This window comes from Saccostrea echinata, unplaced genomic scaffold (genome assembly GCF_033153115.1).
Source record: "Saccostrea echinata isolate AGI-Se365-2 ecotype Australia unplaced genomic scaffold, CSIRO_AGI_Sech_v1 ptg000030l, whole genome shotgun sequence".
NCBI classification, from domain to species: domain Eukaryota; kingdom Metazoa; phylum Mollusca; class Bivalvia; order Ostreida; family Ostreidae; genus Saccostrea; species Saccostrea echinata.
In genome coordinates, this window is record NW_026889779.1 from 32,605,001 (window position 1) to 32,624,765 (window position 19,765).

General features: G+C 34.1%; 1 protein-coding gene across 2 annotated transcripts in view; it reads left to right on the forward strand.

The window, feature by feature from the left end:
* Positions 1-18,454, forward strand: part of LOC133197732 (trifunctional purine biosynthetic protein adenosine-3-like) — a 22,204-nt gene extending 3,750 nt beyond the window's left edge. For both annotated transcript variants that reach the window (XM_061333912.1, XM_061333913.1), the window contains 17 exons: positions 1,310-1,421; positions 2,069-2,137; positions 2,347-2,472; positions 2,763-2,850; positions 5,169-5,254; positions 7,950-8,118; positions 9,625-9,847; positions 10,237-10,462; positions 13,081-13,279; positions 13,754-14,002; positions 14,179-14,381; positions 14,767-14,920; positions 15,224-15,331; positions 15,767-15,903; positions 16,188-16,305; positions 16,600-16,739; positions 16,828-18,454. In XM_061333912.1, coding sequence (XP_061189896.1) covers positions 1,310-1,421; positions 2,069-2,137; positions 2,347-2,472; positions 2,763-2,850; positions 5,169-5,254; positions 7,950-8,118; positions 9,625-9,847; positions 10,237-10,462; positions 13,081-13,279; positions 13,754-14,002; positions 14,179-14,381; positions 14,767-14,920; positions 15,224-15,331; positions 15,767-15,903; positions 16,188-16,305; positions 16,600-16,739; positions 16,828-17,007 — 2,587 coding nt within the window. In that variant the 3' untranslated portion in view covers positions 17,008-18,454. The remainder of the gene's footprint in view (positions 1-1,309; positions 1,422-2,068; positions 2,138-2,346; positions 2,473-2,762; positions 2,851-5,168; positions 5,255-7,949; positions 8,119-9,624; positions 9,848-10,236; positions 10,463-13,080; positions 13,280-13,753; positions 14,003-14,178; positions 14,382-14,766; positions 14,921-15,223; positions 15,332-15,766; positions 15,904-16,187; positions 16,306-16,599; positions 16,740-16,827) is intronic.
* The last annotated feature ends 1,311 nt before the right edge of the window (positions 18,455-19,765 follow it).

The following is a 19,765-nucleotide window of genomic DNA, read 5'->3' on the forward strand; positions in this document are numbered from 1 at the left end:
AATTGAAAAGTAGGTCAAGGTGACCTACTTTTCAGTCGACCTACTCTACATCTGTGATGCTAATTTTTAGACATACGGTAACTAAGATAATGCTAATTTTAAGCTTTAGACATGGAATTTAATCATGGGGTTTTAACTGGATATAGTTTAATTATCGTTGTAGAATCCAAATTTATTGTAAGAGCTAAAACCTTATGTAGATTTTTTTTAAATAGAGGTCAAGATAAAAATCTGCTCAAAAGCTCAGGAACAAACCTCTTTCAGGGTTTGACATTAAGGCACGTCCGACCGACCTAGTCTAGTAAATGAGTGGTCCGGTCGTGTAAAATGTACGTGAATTAGACCGATTGGTCGTGTTGATAAAATAACTGTTAAACTCCCATTTCCGTCTTTCAAATAAATAATCTTAAAACTTTTTAAGAAATTTTCTTATTTCTTTGAAGACATCGCTGAGTGAAGAAAAGAATTCCCGCAAGACACAATCACTATTTTTAGCCACGGCTGTAATTGACAAGTCGCAGTCAAAACTACTGTAGTTCAGTATCAATATGGTATAAATAGTTACGAAAAGTATAGTTTTAAATTAATGTATTAGTATTTACGATAATTATTTTATTAAAGTTTGTTGAATGTTCTTTAGGCTTATAATACTCGAATGTCCCGTTGAACCCGCCTCAGTTGACCTATCAAACAGTCTGTCAAAAATATTGACACGCGCAAGACGATGTCTTTATTAAGTATGGTTTTGAAAGTTACTCATTAAAATTCTCAATTATAAGAATTAAATTTGCAAGTTTGGTCAGGGTTAGTGATTTTACGGTCAGGGCTAGTAATAAATATTGGAAGTAGCCCGATTGGTCTAGTACTTGCAAAAGTTAATGTCAAACCCTGTCTTTATGACATGATCTTGAACTCTGGGAATTCTGTTGTTCTGACCTGTATTAACATTTAACATTATCTTAAAGATTTAATTTGTACTGTGTTTCTCATAGGTTGATTAACATTTCAACTATGTAATGTGAAAGAATCAGCTAATTAATAAACTAAAGACATCATTTCTGCCACACAAATTTTATTTACTTGTGAACCATTATATCAGCATTTAATTTTATTAACTAAGTAGCTAATACATTTATCCTGTAATCCCTTATTTATACATATTCACTTTGTGCATTACATGCTGTTTAACTGTCACAAAGTCATGTTTTTTTCTTGATTAATATAAGTTTAAAATTTCAGTTTTGGAGTACTTAAGATCGTTGTATATGAGAGCAGGAAAATGTACTATTTCTGTGTTTTTTCTTTTTAGGGCTGACTACCCCGCTTTAGTGGTAAAAGCTAGTGGATTGGCAGCAGGGAAGGGGGTGGTGGTCGCTAAAACTAAACCTGAGGCTTGTCAGGCAGTCTGTGATATGTTAAATGTGAGTAGATTTTCAAATAACATTTTATATTTGAGTAGACTTGTAGAACTGCCTGGCAGTTTTAGATTGTGTTAAAAAGAATAAGGATTTTCTTTTAATGCTGGTAGTTGTGATAATAACTGTGAAATCACTAATTTTCATGGGGGTTAATTTTCATTGTTTTCAAGGTATGAAGAGACCCGTGAATTCATCCCCACCACGAAATGTAAATTTTCACATATTACTACACAACATTTTTTTTATATTGGAAATTAAATCCCCACAAACCCATATTTTTTTTCTCAAACCATGAAAATTTGATCCTACAAATATTTGTGATTTCCCAGTATGTTAAATAAGAGTAAAGTAGCAGATTGAGAGACAGCCTTTGATATATTACATATGCTGAACAGTTCTACATAAAGCCATACCTTTATTACAGATCATTAATTTATAAAGTTAAATGGTATGGGAAGAAAAGCCTTTGGATTAAATTGATATTACATGTATTAATAAGTAGAGGTTTGATTATAATTATAGATTTGATCTATATGTATTTGATGCTATGAAAGGCCTACATTATAATTTTTTGATCAGGTTGAAAACATTCTCAGTAAATTAAGAATTACTTGGATGTGTTCAGGGTATTACTTTCTGATTTTTTTAAGAACAAGATGTTTGGATCAGCAGGGGAAACAGTGGTTGTGGAGGAACTTCTGACGGGAGATGAAGTCTCGGTGAGGGAACTCTTTACACATTTGACCAAAAAATTTTTTTAACATAAACATATTTTCTGTTATATTTATTTTAAAACAGTAAATTCATTAATTTATAATCAATTTTTATTTTAATATACATTCTAATTCTCTGGTTTGAAAAAAAGAGTCAGTGATTTCCTGATGATAAACAACTGTGTATTAAATCATCTTTTTATGACGTTTTTTAGTGTTTAGCTTTCTCTGATGGCTCCACAATATCCATGATGCCCCCTGCACAGGATCACAAACAACTGAATGATGGAGACACAGGCCCCAATACAGGGGGAATGGGGGCCATTTGTCCTTATCCTCTGGTGAGTAGAATTAACAGAAGGATTGGGTTTTAACCAATGAGATTTGTTGTACATGTATTAAAATGTCTGCATTTAAAACAAAAGTAAAACAGGCAAGGAAAGTCATACGCAAAATGTTTCCCACTAACATCGCTATATATTGAATGCACACCTTTGTGCTGCCAATGGTTGATTAAATGCGCCAATTTTCACTTCAATGCAACTGTGGCGTGTGGCGCAAGCCCTTCGCAATAACTGATCTTCTTTTTGAAATGTCTTTTAACTCAATAAACTTTTTTATTTATGTGTAGATATCAGACAAAGATTTGGAGATCATTAGAAAGGAGATATTACAGAGAGCTGTGGATGGAATGAAAAAGGAGGGCTTCCCATTTGTTGGTAGGATGTCAGAACTTAAGTGCAGTTTGCTAGTGGGATAGCTTAAATTTGCTAATAAGCAACCAAAATTACTTTTAAAACTTCTTAAATAAGCATATTCTAATGCAACTGTTTTGTAAAATGCATTTTGATTGGCTAATGCACTGATGTTTGAGGCAGTAAAATGAGCATTAACGAGAGTGAAAGCTTATTGTGACATCATAATAGAGCGACACAAAAACACAATGCTCCATGACTTACATGTATTTCATATAACAAAACTCAACAAAATAAGAAGTAAACATCAAACAAAATGCATAGATTGCATTAAAATGGGAATAACTATCTTCTAATTTGGTATTTGTGACCAGTAATGCTGTTTTAATGGTTGCAAACATCCGTTTTACCAGCTCCACTTGTGCGTCGCCAGTAAACTCAGTTTGCGGCCGTTAAATCAGCATTAACGGGCGCAAATACCAAATTAGAAGATAGTTATTCCCTAATCGACAAACATGTAAACTTTTGTATCTCAAACACAGATATGTAGAATATCATGGAAATATTGAAGTGGTTTGACAAGGATATAGGTAAACAGATTTTATATATGTTAAAAACATATCTAACAAAATGTGTTTGTGAAAAACTGATGTCCCTGTATGGCAACTTAAAGCAAAGGTTAAACTTTCTCAAATGCAAATCAAATATGTTGGTACCCAAAGTAAGGACTTGTCCCGAGGAATATACCTGTGAAATATGAAAGCCCTAGCAGCAACCATTGAAAAGATATGGAAAAGGGTTAAAGTTTTCAAAAGTCAAGGTCAAATGTTCAAAATTAATGGTGCCCAAGGAAAGGTGTTTTCACAAGAAATTCACATGTGAAATATGAAAGCCCTAGCACCAACCATTCAAAAGATATGGCCAAGTAAATCAAACTCCAAAGTCAAGGTCAATGGGTTATAAATCTAAAGGAAGGTCTTGTCACAAGGATTACACATGTGAAGAATGAAAGCCCTAGCACTAACTGTTCAAAAGTTATGTCTAAGGTTAAAGTAGGTCAAACCCTAAGGTCTAGGTCAAAGGGTCAAAGTTGTTAGTATCTAAAGGAAAGTCTTGTCACAAGGATTACTTATGTGAAGTATGAAAGCCCTAGCACCAACCTTTCAAAGGTTATGGCCAAGGTTAAAGTTTTTCAAAAGTAGGTCAAACTCCAAGGTCAAGGTCAAAAGGTCAAATATGATGGTACCCAAAGAAAGGTCAAGTCACAAGGAATAAACATGTGAAATATGAAAGCCATAGCACCAACTAATCAAAAGTTATGGGCAATGTTAAAGTTTTTGCCGACAAACAGCTAGACAGACAGCTAGACTGATGGACAGGGCAAAAACTATATACCCCAAAATCTTCGATACGGGGGCATAAAAAGAAGATATTCACTAGAGTAAAACTTGTGAAATCCAGACATTGTGCCTAATATGATGTAAACTTTAAGTCTCTTTCAGTGAATTTAACTGTTTAAAATGTAGTGTAATCTGGAATGTTGTCTAATCAGGCTTATTTCTTGGGAACCAGCATTGATACAAGCTGAACTGTAATTTGGAACTAAAAACTCTACCACTTTACATACAATTGTATGTGTGTGTTCAGGTAATGGAACATATTAATGCCAAATTCATCAACTTTAATATCTTGAACCCTCGGATGTTTCAGTATTTTTCCTCAGTCCTGACAAGTTCAAGATATCAAAGTTTAATTGTTTATTAGCATGAATACATAGGTTTATGCAGCCTAACATTGGGTAAAAACTCCTGCACTCATCAACGTCACAAATCATGTAAGAGAAAAGAAGAAAATATATGCCTAAACCCCTGCCTAATTAGTCAGGTGCTCTACCAACTGAGCTACCCATGCCGATATCCACAGCCTAAACCATTAGAGGTAGTTGGTTCCTATCTTGCAGAGTCTGAGACCTAAGGTCATCAAACATTGATACATCTATAGAAGAGGGTCTGTCAAAACCCAATAGTAGGTCATGGTGATCTAATTACATAATGTCATAGCTTTATGAATGTAGTCAAACTGTGTCCAGGTAATATCTTTTGAGAATCAGACTCATCAAGCATTGTCCTTTTTTATACCCATAATTTTGGGGTACATGTGTTCTGTTTTTGTTTGACCCAGTGCTGAACTCTTTCATGCTTGAACAGCTGAAGTACATGTTTAATATATTAAGAAATTTAATTTTTTTTAAATTATCCTGTACATAAACATGGTTTTAGAAATGTTTAGGTCATATCATAAGGTTTGGATGTTTTGTATTTATAATGGCATTTATGATGTAGGTGTTCTGTATGCTGGGATAATGCTAACATCTGCTGGACCAAAAGTTTTGGAATTTAATTGTCGATTTGGAGACCCGGAAACACAGGTGAGTTAAGGTAGCTAAGGACACCTGACCTCCAAAAAAACCTCCCAATAGATTTTGCTGAAATTTTCATATGGCATAAAGGAATATTTAATGGACATTTAGTGGAAATATGAACATGGCATTGAGGGTTAATTGCAAAATCAGAGGGTTATGGGTTATCTCCCCTCTCCAGTCATTCCAAAAATCATAATACAACATATATATTACCGATGAAAACTTAATTTTGCAATATGCATTCAATATTTAAAATTATTTTTAAACAATTTTGATACTCTTAACTTATTTTAACAATGGATTGTTTGAAAAGAAACATATTAAGAGAATAGTGCATATAAAACTCTTTATATTCAACAAATTTGACTGTTTTCATATACACAGATTTGATACTTTTTAAATTCTAAAAAAATATCTGTCCAATAGATTTTTGATTTTTTGTCATAATGTGAAAGATTTGTCCAACACCGTTCTTCACTCAAAAAATCTTGGCCACATTGAGGGCTAATAAGGTACCAAATGGTCCAAAAGAAACATCTTAGCCATACTGAGCACTGCACAATACACGTAAGAATATCATTGAAAAGATATGATCAGCACTCTTTCAAAATGATCAAAAGTAATATCATTCAATCAAACATATATGAGCAGGTACTGGATAATAACATTAGTCTTTAATCTGAGACATACATAAATAATACATAAACAAATTTTTAAAAAAAGAAAAACATAAGAACAGCCCATTACTGCACCTGAAATAACACTTCACACAGAACATTTTAATATATGAAAAGTGAAACTGGAGAGTATATATATGAATATGTGGAGCAGCTTATATTAATGAACCTGACAAACACTCACACAGTAGATTATGCATACATGTAATAAAGAATAGTGTATACCAGTATACTGAAAGGCCTATTTCTGAACCCGACATATCACTTGTACAGTGGATTATGCATAATAAAGAATAGTGTTTATTATATGATTGAATAATTTCCCTCTTTCTGATTGGTTGAGATCCAACAATGTTAGAAAAATACTACGTTATATTGACCTACACGTGACCTTCCAGGTCAATATAAGGAATTATTGCAGGTCAATATAATGAATCATGTGACCTTGCAGGTCAATATAAGGAATTATTGCAGGTCAATATAATGAATCACGTGACCTTCAAGGTCAATATAAGGAATTATTGCAGGTCAATATCATGAATTATTCCTGTTCCATTTTTTCATGTTACAATGTGTTCTTGTTGAAATTTTTCGTTAAAACTTTCAATTAAAGCAAAAAAAAAACAGTCTTGTAGGAGTTTGCTATCATTTAATCATATAATAAAACAGTTATTGCTGTTTTTTGAGGTCAATACGATGATTTAGACACCTTCGAAGTACAATATTCACCTCGCCCTTCGGGCTTGGTGAATATTGTACTCCTCAGGTGTCTAAATCATCGTATTGACCTCAAAAACCAGCAATAATTGTATAATATATTGAAAGGCCTATTTCTGAACCCGACATAACACTTGTACAATGAATTATGCATAAAATTTTTAAAATGAATAGTATACATATGCAGCTGACATACATGTAACACAGTAGTACATTATACATGAAAATTAAAAAAAAAAAGTGTACAATAGTAGATATGGAGCAGTCTATTACCACACCAGACATAACACTCACGTAGTAGATTATACATGAAAAATGAAAAAAAAAAAAAAAAAGACTATATTTGAAGCGATCTGTTACCACACCAGATGTAACACTCAAACAAGAGATAATAATATGAAAATTGACAACAAAAGTTGTTTTTGTTAGGTCAGTTTCTTCAAGTGATTCTTGTCCTGCATTTTTGGAAGAGTCTGAGAGTTCACATATTCCCCAAAATGTCTATATCCTGAATGTAGAATTTCAGTATTGAGTATATAAAAATGTATACATATATAACTTGCAGTAGTTTACACCCCATAATTAGCCAATTTTCTACACTTACCGGGTATTAAATTTGGCTTTAAAAAAATTCAAATGAAGATATTACCATGAGTGGATAATTTGCGCGCCTTCTGCCTTCCTTGGATGTGGTAGCCGTTTCTCATGCTCCCTCTCTGGAATCGAACCCTGATTCCCCATTACCCATTACAACCCTGGTTTAGAACACTGACTAGGCCAAAATTCATGCAAAAATCTGTGCTTTAATATTTAAATCCTGTTTTGCCAACTTTGGAGGTTTATTTTAAAGTTGCAGTTAATAGATTTTGGCTTCAAAATGCAAATATGAAAAATTTAGACAAACATACGATGGAAAACAACTAAAGAATATAGAGTTGATTTTTAAAATTTTTTAATGTTAATTTTTTCGGGAAATTGTTGTCTCCTATAGGTGAAATTCTGAAAACATCCTTTCCCAAAGAAAATGATGAGAGAGGGAATTTGAAAAAAATAAGTAAAAGGTTTAAAATCCAGATGTTTGACTCTCAGATTACTGAGGTTTGACTGCATGCATACAATTCTCAAACACCTTGATGAGTACCATGTTAATTTATGTTTTGTCAATAATTCTCACTATTGTATATTTCAAGTCTATTTACTTTATAATATTCTGCCTTATTTCAGTCCATTCCTTATGAATTTGATTTTAATTTATAATATTTTCTGGCCATTCTGAATATATAATTCTGACAATTGTATATTTTCAGTCCATCTTGCCTTTACTGGAGTCTGACCTGTATGAAATATGTCAAGCCTGTGTGGAGGGAAAACTCACCCAGAACCTCCCACAGTTTACCTTGGACCTGTATACAGCAGGGGTGGTTCTGGCTAGTGGGGGATACCCTGGGGTGTACAAGAAAGGGTTTCTTATCTCCGGTAATCAACAGAAAAACTGTCACAAAAAAAATGGTGTTAATCTGTAATTTAACTAAAAACTTAAGAAATTGATCAAATTGAATAATAATTACATGTATTTGATTCTGTGCTTGCTATAACTTAAAATAAGACAGACACCCCCATCACTATACCCCCATACTTAAAAAGTGAGGGATATAAAGATATCCTAAACATTCCTTGTTTGTATGCATAAGGAATCCTCATTTTTATATTTTCATAAAATAGTATATGTGTTTTTTTTTTTATAAACAATGAAAAAACTGTTTAAATTTTGAAGACTGATGTTATAAACCATGGCATGCACACCAGAAAAACAAGATTAATTATTAGGGCCCCGCAAGGATTTGCGGGTGCCCTATAGTAATCACTCTGTCTGTCTGTCTGTCTGTCCGTCTGTCATTCTTCCGTCCACAAATTTTCTGTTTTTTTCTAATAACTTTTTTTAGGGTTGACCAATTAAGTTCAAATTTGGTATGTTGGTTTAATAGGCAGTAAGACATATTTTGATGCTTAGTTTGGTTCTCTATGTCATCCGGTTTGGAGCTGGGGTGGTCGGGTATATTCCTTAACTTTATATAAGAGTGAATGGGCAAAGAGAGATAACTGCTGAGAATGTTCCTATTGTAAACTATGAAAGGCTGCAATGAGTCTCTTGGGATTAATTAACTTTCCTCTTGAAGAAAATCCAAAGCATTTATCTTTATCTGCCACATTAAGATTAATTAACACCTCTGTCTGCAAATGAAGTTTGTTTTGAAGTTAAGGTCAATTCTGAATGATGTTTACATTTTCTGAAATGTGGATTTAAATAATGTTCATACTTTATTTTGTTAAAATACACAATGAGTTATGATTTTATTGATTTCTAAAAACAAGATATAGATAAAGATATCGTTTTTATTATTATTTTCTTTTTTCTTTTTTTTCTTTTTTTCTGCCTTATGTAAATTCAAGAATACTAATTATTTTAACAGTTATTCAGATAATAACCTCATTCTGTCATTGCTGAAAAAGTTCTTATTGTAAACTTGGAAGAAAAGGTTGAGAGAGCAGTATAATTAATCCCGTGGGTTTGATTATCTTGCTGGTTTGCAGAATATTTTAGAGGGTTATCTTTCTGTCACTTTAAGATTAATTAACACCTTTGTCTGCAACTGATATTTGTTTTGAAGTTAAGGTCAAATCTGGGTGATATTTGCATTCACTGAAGGCTGGCATTTTAGAAAACACATGCTTCATTCATTTTTAAATATACATTTAATTGAGTTATTATAGATATGTTTTTTACTGCCTTATGTAAATACAAGGATACTATTTACAGATTGTTGGATATTTAGCACTTGCTGTTACTAATTCTTTATATATTTTGAAATTTTTGGGAATCAAGTAAAATTCTCATCCCCTAATCTGCACCCTTATATTTCTAACCCTCGGCGGGGCCCTTGCTGACTGGTCAGATTTCTAGTTTGTTCAACTTTATACTAGGTATTGACGGGGTGGAGAAGATGGGACCCAGAGTTCTGGTGTTCCATGCAGGGACGGCCAAGCAAGAGCAGGGTATAGTGACCAGTGGTGGGCGTGTCCTGGCTGTAGTGGCCGTGAACTCTGACCTCCAGTCAGCCTGTTCTGAAGCCCAGAAGTGGGCGGGATTTATTAAGTTTGATGGAGTTTATCATAGGTCTGATATTGGATTCAGGGTACTGGACAGGTGTGTCTAAACAACATTCAATCAATGCTTAAGAAAGATTTTGAAAACTCCCAAGCTGAAAGCACCCAATGCATGACTCTTGCTTATCCTTTAATCTTATTTCTTTTACATCACAAATTTTGTTTTCAGATGAATATGCTCGCATGAGATAAGCACCTTCTATAAACATTTGGAAAATAATATCTTAACTTGGAATTGAAATAAATACAATAAGTTTTAATTGTGCGAAATTTATATTTGTTAACCTTGGCTTGCATCTGTAGAAAATGTGTAATGAAGCAACTAATCAAGTTTTATATAGCAATATATCCATCAAGATGTTAGAAAAGAAGAACTGCTTTTGCTATATTTACACATGAATATTCTTTTGAATTCATGGAATATTACAGGCATCCAAAAACAGTTTCCCCCCATCTCTCATACCAAGATTCTGGAGTAAACATTGAGGCTGGTAACAGTCTGGTTAAGGCCATTCAGCCATTGGCTAAAGACACCATGAGACCTGGATGTGATGCTAGTCTGGGTGGATTTGGTGCTTTGTTTGACATCAAAGCTGCAGGATTCTCTGATCCTATGCTGGTGTCAGGTACAGATGGAGTGGGCACAAAACTTAAGGTCAGTTGACATAAGATAGAGTAGCCACAAAACTAAATTTCAGTTTATACTGGTGTCAGGTACAGATGGAGTGGGCACAAAAGTCAGGGTCAATAAAGGGATGGGAGGGGGATTCAGATTTACTGATCCTTTACTGGTGTCTGGTACAGATGGAGTGGGCACAAAACTTAAGGTCAGTTTATACTGGTGTCAGGTACAAATTTTGCTATCATAGGGTCTAAAAATTCATAGATAATGCAGTATTCCTCAAGATTATAAACATTATAAACTATCTTCACTATTCAGAAGGTGTCATTTTCCTTCACTCTTGTTTGAAAATAACCAGAATGATTGTAGATTTATTATAATTCATCATAGAAAAATGGTCCCCAGACCATAGCTATGGCAATTCATCCTTTTTGTCGCAGTTTTCTCAGCAATCGCTCATCACAGATGCTTAAAGATTTAGCACACTCTTTGTTGAGGCATGCCATATGTTGGGATTCATTTTTGTTTGAATCTGATGTCAACTTCCTGTTTATCTGTGCAACTGTTTGTACAATATGTAACAAAGGAGTATTCTACTTAAGTATAGTAGTGTGGTCCCTTTTTAAACCCTTGGTTTACCGGTTAAATATTAGCATACCGTACTTTGTTTGTTTTCATTGTTTATAACGAAGTATTTCTAACTAAAACATTGTGTATTTATAATGAATAATTAAACATATCAAAAAATACAAGCCTATTTTTAACACCTATCGCACTAAAAAATGCCGGAACATTTCCCCCCGGTCAGACTACGGTTTTTCTATTACATGGAAATGGGCGGAGACATTTAGATTATATACTATAAAAAGAAGATCTTGGTATGATACGTATTTTTCTTTCAAAGACGAATTATATGTTCAAGATTCACAATGAACTACAAATACATTTTTTCTATTTTATACAAAACTTTGCCAATAAAAACTATATAATAACAAGATGAACCAAACAAGTCCATGTTGATCGATATAAAACTGAGTACGTTTCAAATGAGAACTAGCACGTTTACTGGAGGCATTTACCCGTAACGATACAAATCCACGTGGCTTGTTATGATTCTAAACAGGTCATAAAGAGGTTGATCGCATGTAAATGAAGTCAGCGAAGATATTTAAAATCACAATACTTTTAATTAGAAAACATAGAGCACAAGGTTGTTCAACAAAGATATTTTCACTTGACCTTTACACATATAATATACACATTATATTTCAAACTCGACTCTGAACAAACCTGTGCTCGGTGTTTACGAAAGCTTTGAAATATGTAGCTGTCACTGATTTCTTTTGATATTCATGAAAATCAAAGGACCCCACCTTCAACGCGCAGCTTCGAATGCTGCCTATATCTATTGTTTGACATTTTTAAATGATGATTCAAATAATAAAGTCATTAGTTAATAATAAAATTTAATTTTTAAAAAATTTAATAAATGTTTGAAATTTGACGAGTAACCAGCGACCACAGATAAGCCTTATTGAGACTTGTTCTTTTCATTGCAGTTTTTTCAGTAACTACTTGTTCTGCTCAAATGCTTGAAATTTTAGCACACTCTTTGTTGAGGCATGCAATATGGTGGGTAGTGATGGGAATCGGTAAGAATTTCATAATCGATGATCAGGCTACTGTAACTAACTAATTATCAATTATAATTGGACATTTACAAAGTCTGTCAATTTAGCTTATTAAATGGTAAGAATGGGTGAATAACTACTTTCTGTGGTGGTCCAGCTGTAGTTAGAATAATCTAACTGTGTCTCGGGACAAGCCCTAGTCCTTAGGACAATATATTTGTCCTAGTCCTTAGGACAATATATTTTAACAATAGAACGTTCTATCTAGTCTAGCTGGTTCATAGTTCATTTTGTAGAATCCAGAGTACGTCCATACCCGGGAATGAGCGTTGTTATCCAGGTATGAATACCAGAATGTCTGTTCCTCTGCACCATTACGATGCACAAATAAGTTAATAGACAAGTCGCAGCTGGAATATTCGGCTTAAAAACTATTACCAGGGACCTATATACTTAGTATATAGGTCCCTGCTATTACGCTTGTAAAATAAAATAAATTACCCGATTAATCGGAATAAAAAATTTGTAATCGAGCGCTTGGATTATGCCAGCAATCGACTGATTTTCGATTATAATCGATGATTGGAACACCACTAATGGTGGGATTCAATTTTGTATGAATCGGATGTCAACTTCCTGTTCATCCCTGTGTCTGTCTGTAACTGAACTTGTGTATATTCACATCAGAGAGGGGGTATTACCAATGAGTGTTGGCTCACACTGACTTCTTATTTTGGCTCAGAGATTCTTCTGGTAATTTTTTTTTTGATTTAACGAATTTGACATTTTTAGAGACATTGTCAAATTGAGCCCACCTGACCTTTTCCCAACAACTATATACAGAGACAGTTGTTTGGAAATGGTCAGGTGGCTTAGAATAGACTAGAATTATAAAAAATAGATATATAAATATTTTACCAGTATTAGTCTGGTACACACAAGAAAAATTTTACCATCAGTCTTTAATAAGAATACCTGTTTGTAAAAACAAAGTGCAGTATTTTTGCATTTTAAATATAGATAGCTCAGGAAGTGGGTGACCATTCCACTATAGGTCAAGACTTGGTGGCCATGTGTGTAAATGATATCCTGGTACAGGGGGCGGAGCCTCTGTTTTTCCTAGACTATTTTGCCACAGGTCACTTGAATGTAGACACAGCCAGGGAAATTATCTCAGGGATAGCCACTGGCTGTAGACAAGCAAGTTGTGCCCTTGTGGGTAAGATCACTGTATGAAATGTTGTCTCCACTTTCAGTAAAAACTTTATATACCAGGATACATATATTTTTATTTCTAAAGACAATTAGCTCTACCAAGTCAAAATATCATGTGAATTTGTCTTTTTGGTACAGCATATTTCCAGTAACCTATCAAAAATTGGTATTGAAAATAATCTTTTCAGTGGTAGAAAGTTTTAAAGTTCATACCAAATGTAGACGAGGATTGAAGAACAGAGCCATTAAAATGTACTCAAACAAAAGTGTGCTCATGCATGCAAACAAATAAAACTCCAGTTAAATTTATTCTGTTGATATACCTTTTTGTTGAAATAATTTTTTTTTTCAAGTGAATTTTAGGTAACATCTTTAGAATAGAATATTTATGCACTTATTAATGTGCAACTTTTGCACGAGATGAGAATGTGAAATGTTCCTAGAAGAAGGTCCATCAGCAATTTTTTTGTTTGTGTAGGGGGAGAAACAGCAGAGATGCCAGGGATGTATCAGGGAGGGGAGTATGATCTTGCTGGATTTGCTGTTGGAGCTGTGGAACGTGGACAAATTCTACCCAGGATGCAACAGATGCTGGAGGGGGATGTTCTGATTGGTTTGGCTTCCAGTGGTCTCCATAGTAATGGGTTCAGTCTGGTGAGGAAGGTGGTGGAAATGTCTGGGTTGGGATATGATGTTCCCTCCCCCCTCCGTAAAGAAAAAACCCTGGGTAGGTCACAGGAAGTATTGGTGTTCAGAATCTGTCAATCATAGTGTTTAAAGATTATTGAATTTAGAGGAAATAAATTATGGTTTCTTGCTAATTATTGTATGTTTTAAAATGTGTAGGTATGTGCCTAAACTTTAACAAAGTAATCTTTTACTATGCATATACTTTTTGTTCAGGAGAAGAGCTCTTAGTGCCCACAAAGATTTATGTCACAGAGTTACTTCCCTTGATGAATCAGGGTCATGTGAAAGCTTTTTGTCACATCACAGGAGGGGGTCTAATGGAGAATCTCCCCCGCGTTTTACCAGGTCATCTGAAGGCTCAGATTGATGCCAGTCTGTGGTCTGTACCGTCAGTCTTTGGTTGGCTGGCTCACAAGGTGAGATACTGGTATCTTTGTCCTCTATCAGGGGCTTCAGAACTAACATTTTAATAAGACTATTGTGGTTAAATAAGCCCCCTTGTGAACCTTTCTCTTTGAATTGATTAATTTTTTGAATAAATAAAGACTGACTACCTTATTTTAAGTGAGAGTGTTGATGATTATCCAGTGAAATACCATACCAGGGTTCCAAAGTCAATTGCTTCATATTCCTTAAAGAATAATATAAAAATTGTAAAAAAAAAAAAAAAAATCTTGCAGAAATCATGAAAGATAATCATTAAAAAAACTATTGTTTCTTGGGCAAAATTTTTTTCCTTTAGCAAGATAAATACATGTAATTTTTTAAATGTCATATAATTTGCTGTTTGTTGATTGACAGGGCAACATTACAGCTAGTGAGATGGCCCGGACATTTAACTGTGGAGTGGGTGGGGTTCTAGTGATTGACAGATCCCTGACAGAGTTTGTTCTACAACATTTACTGACCTCAGGGCTGAAGGCCTCTGTCATAGGAAAACTGCAGGACAAGCAAGGTAAATGATGTACAAAAATTCTGTCAAGTATTTAAAACTTAGAGTGCAATTGAAATTAAAAAAAGGATACACAGACTTTGTATAAATGTAGCCAAGAATGTAAAGTATTACCCAGGGTACATGCTATATAGAAGATAGTAAACAAGCCACAATGTGTGATTCATTCAGTTGATACTTCCTCAGACCTCAGTCATCATTTAAAAAATCATTCTTTGTGTACACAAATGTAATTTTGAAAACTTTAATTCAGTTCGGTTTCTTTATTGATGAACAATATTCAGTGTGATTTTTTACTTTTCGCAGGGGGAGAGAGTGTTGAAATCAAGAATCTACAAAAAGCACTGACCGAGTCATGGAAAGTCCCCTGTGTCTCTAAGAAAAAGAAAGTTGGAGTTCTCATTTCTGGATCAGGTTTGTACCTTAGATTTCCTGAAAAAGAGTTAAACTGAACCAGAGGCTCAAACTTTCCTGGTCAAAGTTTGTCTTGTATATCATGATCTGTATACGATTTTCTACCTTTGACATCAGAGCTTTTTTTTGTGCTAATTTTATGACCAGGCCATGTTTTACAAAAGAAGCTACGACTAAGACAAAAATATACTTTAAAAATTTGCAATTTATTTCATGTAATGTGAATACAAAGAATTCAGTAAATTTATATTACTGTAATATCACTTTAGAGAGATTTTTTAATTATGTGAAATTTATAGACTTGGTTGTAATTTTTTTGTAAAACACGACCAAGTCTTTTTGACATAAAGTGTTTTAAATTTTCAGATTTTTAAGAAGCATCAATATACTTTGACACATAAGATATTTCAAACCTTATATTGTTTTCCCACTTAGGAACCAATCTTCAGGCTTTGATAGACAGTACTAGAGGAGAGAACAACAACAGCTCCTCAGAGATTGTCCTAGTCATCTCAAATAAAGCAGGGGTCCAGGGACTCGAGCGCGCTCAAAAGGCAGGGATCAAAACTAAGGTCAGTCATCTAAATACAGCTTATATAAAGGTGCCCTCAAATATAGATGCTTAATTCTAGAAAGCTCAAACTTGCTAACTAAAGTCACTCTTTTTTTTTTTCTTTTCACCATGTCACTAAAGTCACTCAAGTGACCTAGTATTCCTTTCTGTTTTTGATCACCATGAAGTCAAGACCAAGACTAACTTGTTAACCTAGTACATTTCACATCATTGTTTAAACTATTGAAGTGCAGCTGTATATAACTTCATAAGAGTGATGGTGGTTGGTCATTGTGTTGACAGGTGGTTAACCACAAGGAGTTTAGGAGTCGTGTAGAATTTGATATGGAGGTAGACAGAGTTCTGAGAGAGGCTGCAGTGGATATTGTTTGTCTGGCTGGCTTCATGAGAATTTTGTCAGGTGTGTAGCCATAGAACCAAATACGTCCAACAGAAACTTTTCTTACAGAAGACAAGGTGTGCAATGTTACAGTAGATAATTTGTGGACAGTTTCATAGGAGGGATTAGAGTATGAAATAAACTACCTGAAATATTCAATAATGCCCTTAATTTTGGTACTTGTTTTTTTTTTTAATACAAAACAAAGTTTAACAGTTACAGTTGTAGGACAATTTGTAATAGCTAGTAGTAAGACTTAATAGATGCCACACATGATAAGTATGACTGTCACTAAAGAAAATTTTTGTTGTACAGGAGAGTTTGTGAAGAAATGGAGGGGGCACCTGTTAAATGTTCATCCATCACTGCTGCCTTCTTTCAAAGGTCATAATGCACATGAACAAGTCCTCACTGCAGGGGTCAGGATTTCTGGGTGCACGGTTCACTTTGTAGAGGTGAGTACTGTTTGCTCAGAAGATTAATCACTATATAACAGCACTTTAATTTCTTATTTAGTAATCATCCCTGCTTACTTTCCTCCAGGAGGAAGTTGATGCTGGGGCCATTATTGTCCAGGAGTCAGTTCCTGTGTATCCTAGGGATACTGTCACCTCATTGGCTGAGAGAGTAAAGAAGGTGGAGCATAAAGCCTTCCCACGAGCCCTAGAACTGGTGGCCAGTGGACAAGCGATTCTGAAGGATGGAGACATACAGTGGAGATAGAGAGGAAGAGTGGACAGATGTGTGAGACAATAAATAACATGTACTCAGGAAAAAAATAACAAAAAAGAATATTAAAAATCATGATGTGTATAGTTAAGCCTTAGAAATTTCAAAATCATGTAATTCAATAGAACTTCTTTAGTGTTCTACATATGTATTTGTAGCCCCCTCCTGGTCTGTCTTGTATACTGTGCACAATAAGTTGACCAGGTAAAGTAACTTTGGAATTGCACTTTAAAGGAATCAACTTACTGGTACTATTTGACCCTTAAAATTTGGAAATGTACTTTTCTATACAGTCATATAGTGTACCTGGCCATGAAGGGTCAACTAACTGTATCAACTTGCTCACTTGCTGCTAATAAATTGTTTTTTTAACCAAATATGAAATGCTACAAATATTTTTGATATTTCATTTTGTATTTATCTTTGTTTTGATGCAAGTATATAAACTATAGACATGACATATTACCTCTCATAAGATATAACTGCATACAATTTGCAGTCAAACACCCAAACCCTCAAAGAAAGAAAATGCTCTCATTACTAAAATTAATGCAAAGAGATGAAAGGGAGATAATGTTTACTGTTTAATGAAGTAAAATCATTTGCATATATAGCTGAGTTTGAATCTCATTTTTTGTAATTCTCATATGCTAAAAAACCTGTGATATGATGCAAGGGCATAATAATAGTTAATTTATAATCAGTATACTGGTATACTGTATACAGGGAAATTTTCACCTCTGTTTTATTTTCGCCTCTTTCTCCCTACACACTAGTGAGCAAATTTAAGACAGGGCGAATTCAAAGAAGACAGTATAATTACTTAAACAGAACGGTGACTTGGCGAATTTAAAATGGAGCAAAATTGTTTGCAGGTATGATAGGGCGAAAATAAGACAGAGTGAAAATAACCCTGTATACAGTATTTTGAATGAAATTCTAAGCATAATAAATACAAAAGTGACTCAATTATTTATCATACAGATAAGTCTGTAATTTTTGTAATATTGACTTTTGAATTTCTGCTCCAATATATCAGACTTGATCCGTATTTTGTTCAGAAGGACTAATTTTACTTTACTTTATTCTCTGCCACCTGTCAAGTTTATTATGTTCTCTGCTGTCAGTAAATTTTCTGAAGAAATGGGCTGTCAATGGGAGGCTAGTTTAAATCACAAATGTTTTTGTTACTTGATTGTTTGTAATGCAATAACTCATTTTTTTTAAAAGTTTATTTTCTTTAAATTAAAAAAGTGAGGATGCCATAGATACACTGTATTTACAATGAAAGTGCCATACTCAAAGCCATAATGTGAGCTTCAACATATATATAGCTTTAAATGTAACCTGTTAAGAATACATATGATGCTTTACTTTCATGTATATATCTAAATGTTCTGTGTTTTTGTTATTGTTGAAGGTAATAAAAGAAAATAAATAAGTAACTGTTATTTTATTTATAAAGTAAATATGTGCAATGATAATAAAGCATTATAGCTCATGGATATAAAGTTTACATACATGTAGATATAGTTGTTAGAGATGAGGGGAACTCATACATTGATGTTATATAGTTGATAGGGACCAGAGGTGCTAATACATTGATGTTATATAGTTGTTAGAGACCATAGGAGCTCAGTCATTGGTGTTATATAGTTGTTAGGGACCAGAGGAACTCATACATTGATAATTATATAGTTGTTAGGGACCATAGGAGCTCATACATTGATGTTATATAGTTGTTAGGGACCAGAGGTGTTCATATATTGATGTTATATAGTTGTTAGAGACCAGAGGAACTCATACATTCATATTATCTAGTTGTTAGGGGCCAGAGGAGCTCATACATGTACATGTACATTGATGTTATATAGAGCTCATACATTGATGTTATAGTTGTTAGGGATGAGAGGAGCTCTTACATTGATGTTTAATAGTTGTTAGAGAGCAGAGGAACTCGTACATTGATATTAGGTAGTTGTAAGGGACCAGTGGTGCACATATATTGATGTTATGGACCACAAGAGCTCATACATTGATAATTATATAGTTGTTAGGGACCAGAGGAACTCATATATTGACTTTATATAGTTGTTAGGGACCAGAGGGACCAGAGGAGCTCATACATTGATGTTATATAGTTGTTGTGGACCAGAAGAACTCATACATTGATGTTAGATAGTTGATAGGGACCAGAGGTGCTCATACATTGATGCTATATAGTTGTTAGAGACCATAGGAGCTCAGTCATTGATATTATATAGTTGTTAGGGACCATAGGAGCTCATTCATTGGTGTTATATAGTTGTTAGGGACCAGAAGAGCTCACACATTGACGTTATATAGGTGTTAGGGACCAGAGGAACTCATACATTGATGTTATATAGTTGTTAGGGACCAGAGGTGCTCATATATTGATGTTATATAGTTGTTAGGGACCAGAGGAACTCATACATTGATATTATCTAGTTGTTAGGGGCCAGAGGAACACATACATTGATGTTATATAGAGCTCATACATTGATGTTATAGTTGTTAGGGATGAGAGGAGCTCTTACATTGATGTTAAATAGTTGTTAGAGAGCAGAGGAACTCGTACATTGATATTAGGTAGTTGTAAGGGACCAGTGGTGCACATATATTGATGTTATATTATAGTTGTTAGGGACCAGAGGAGCTCATACATTGATGTTATATAGTTGTTAGGGACCAGAGGTGCTCATATATTGACTTTATATAGTTGTTAGGGACC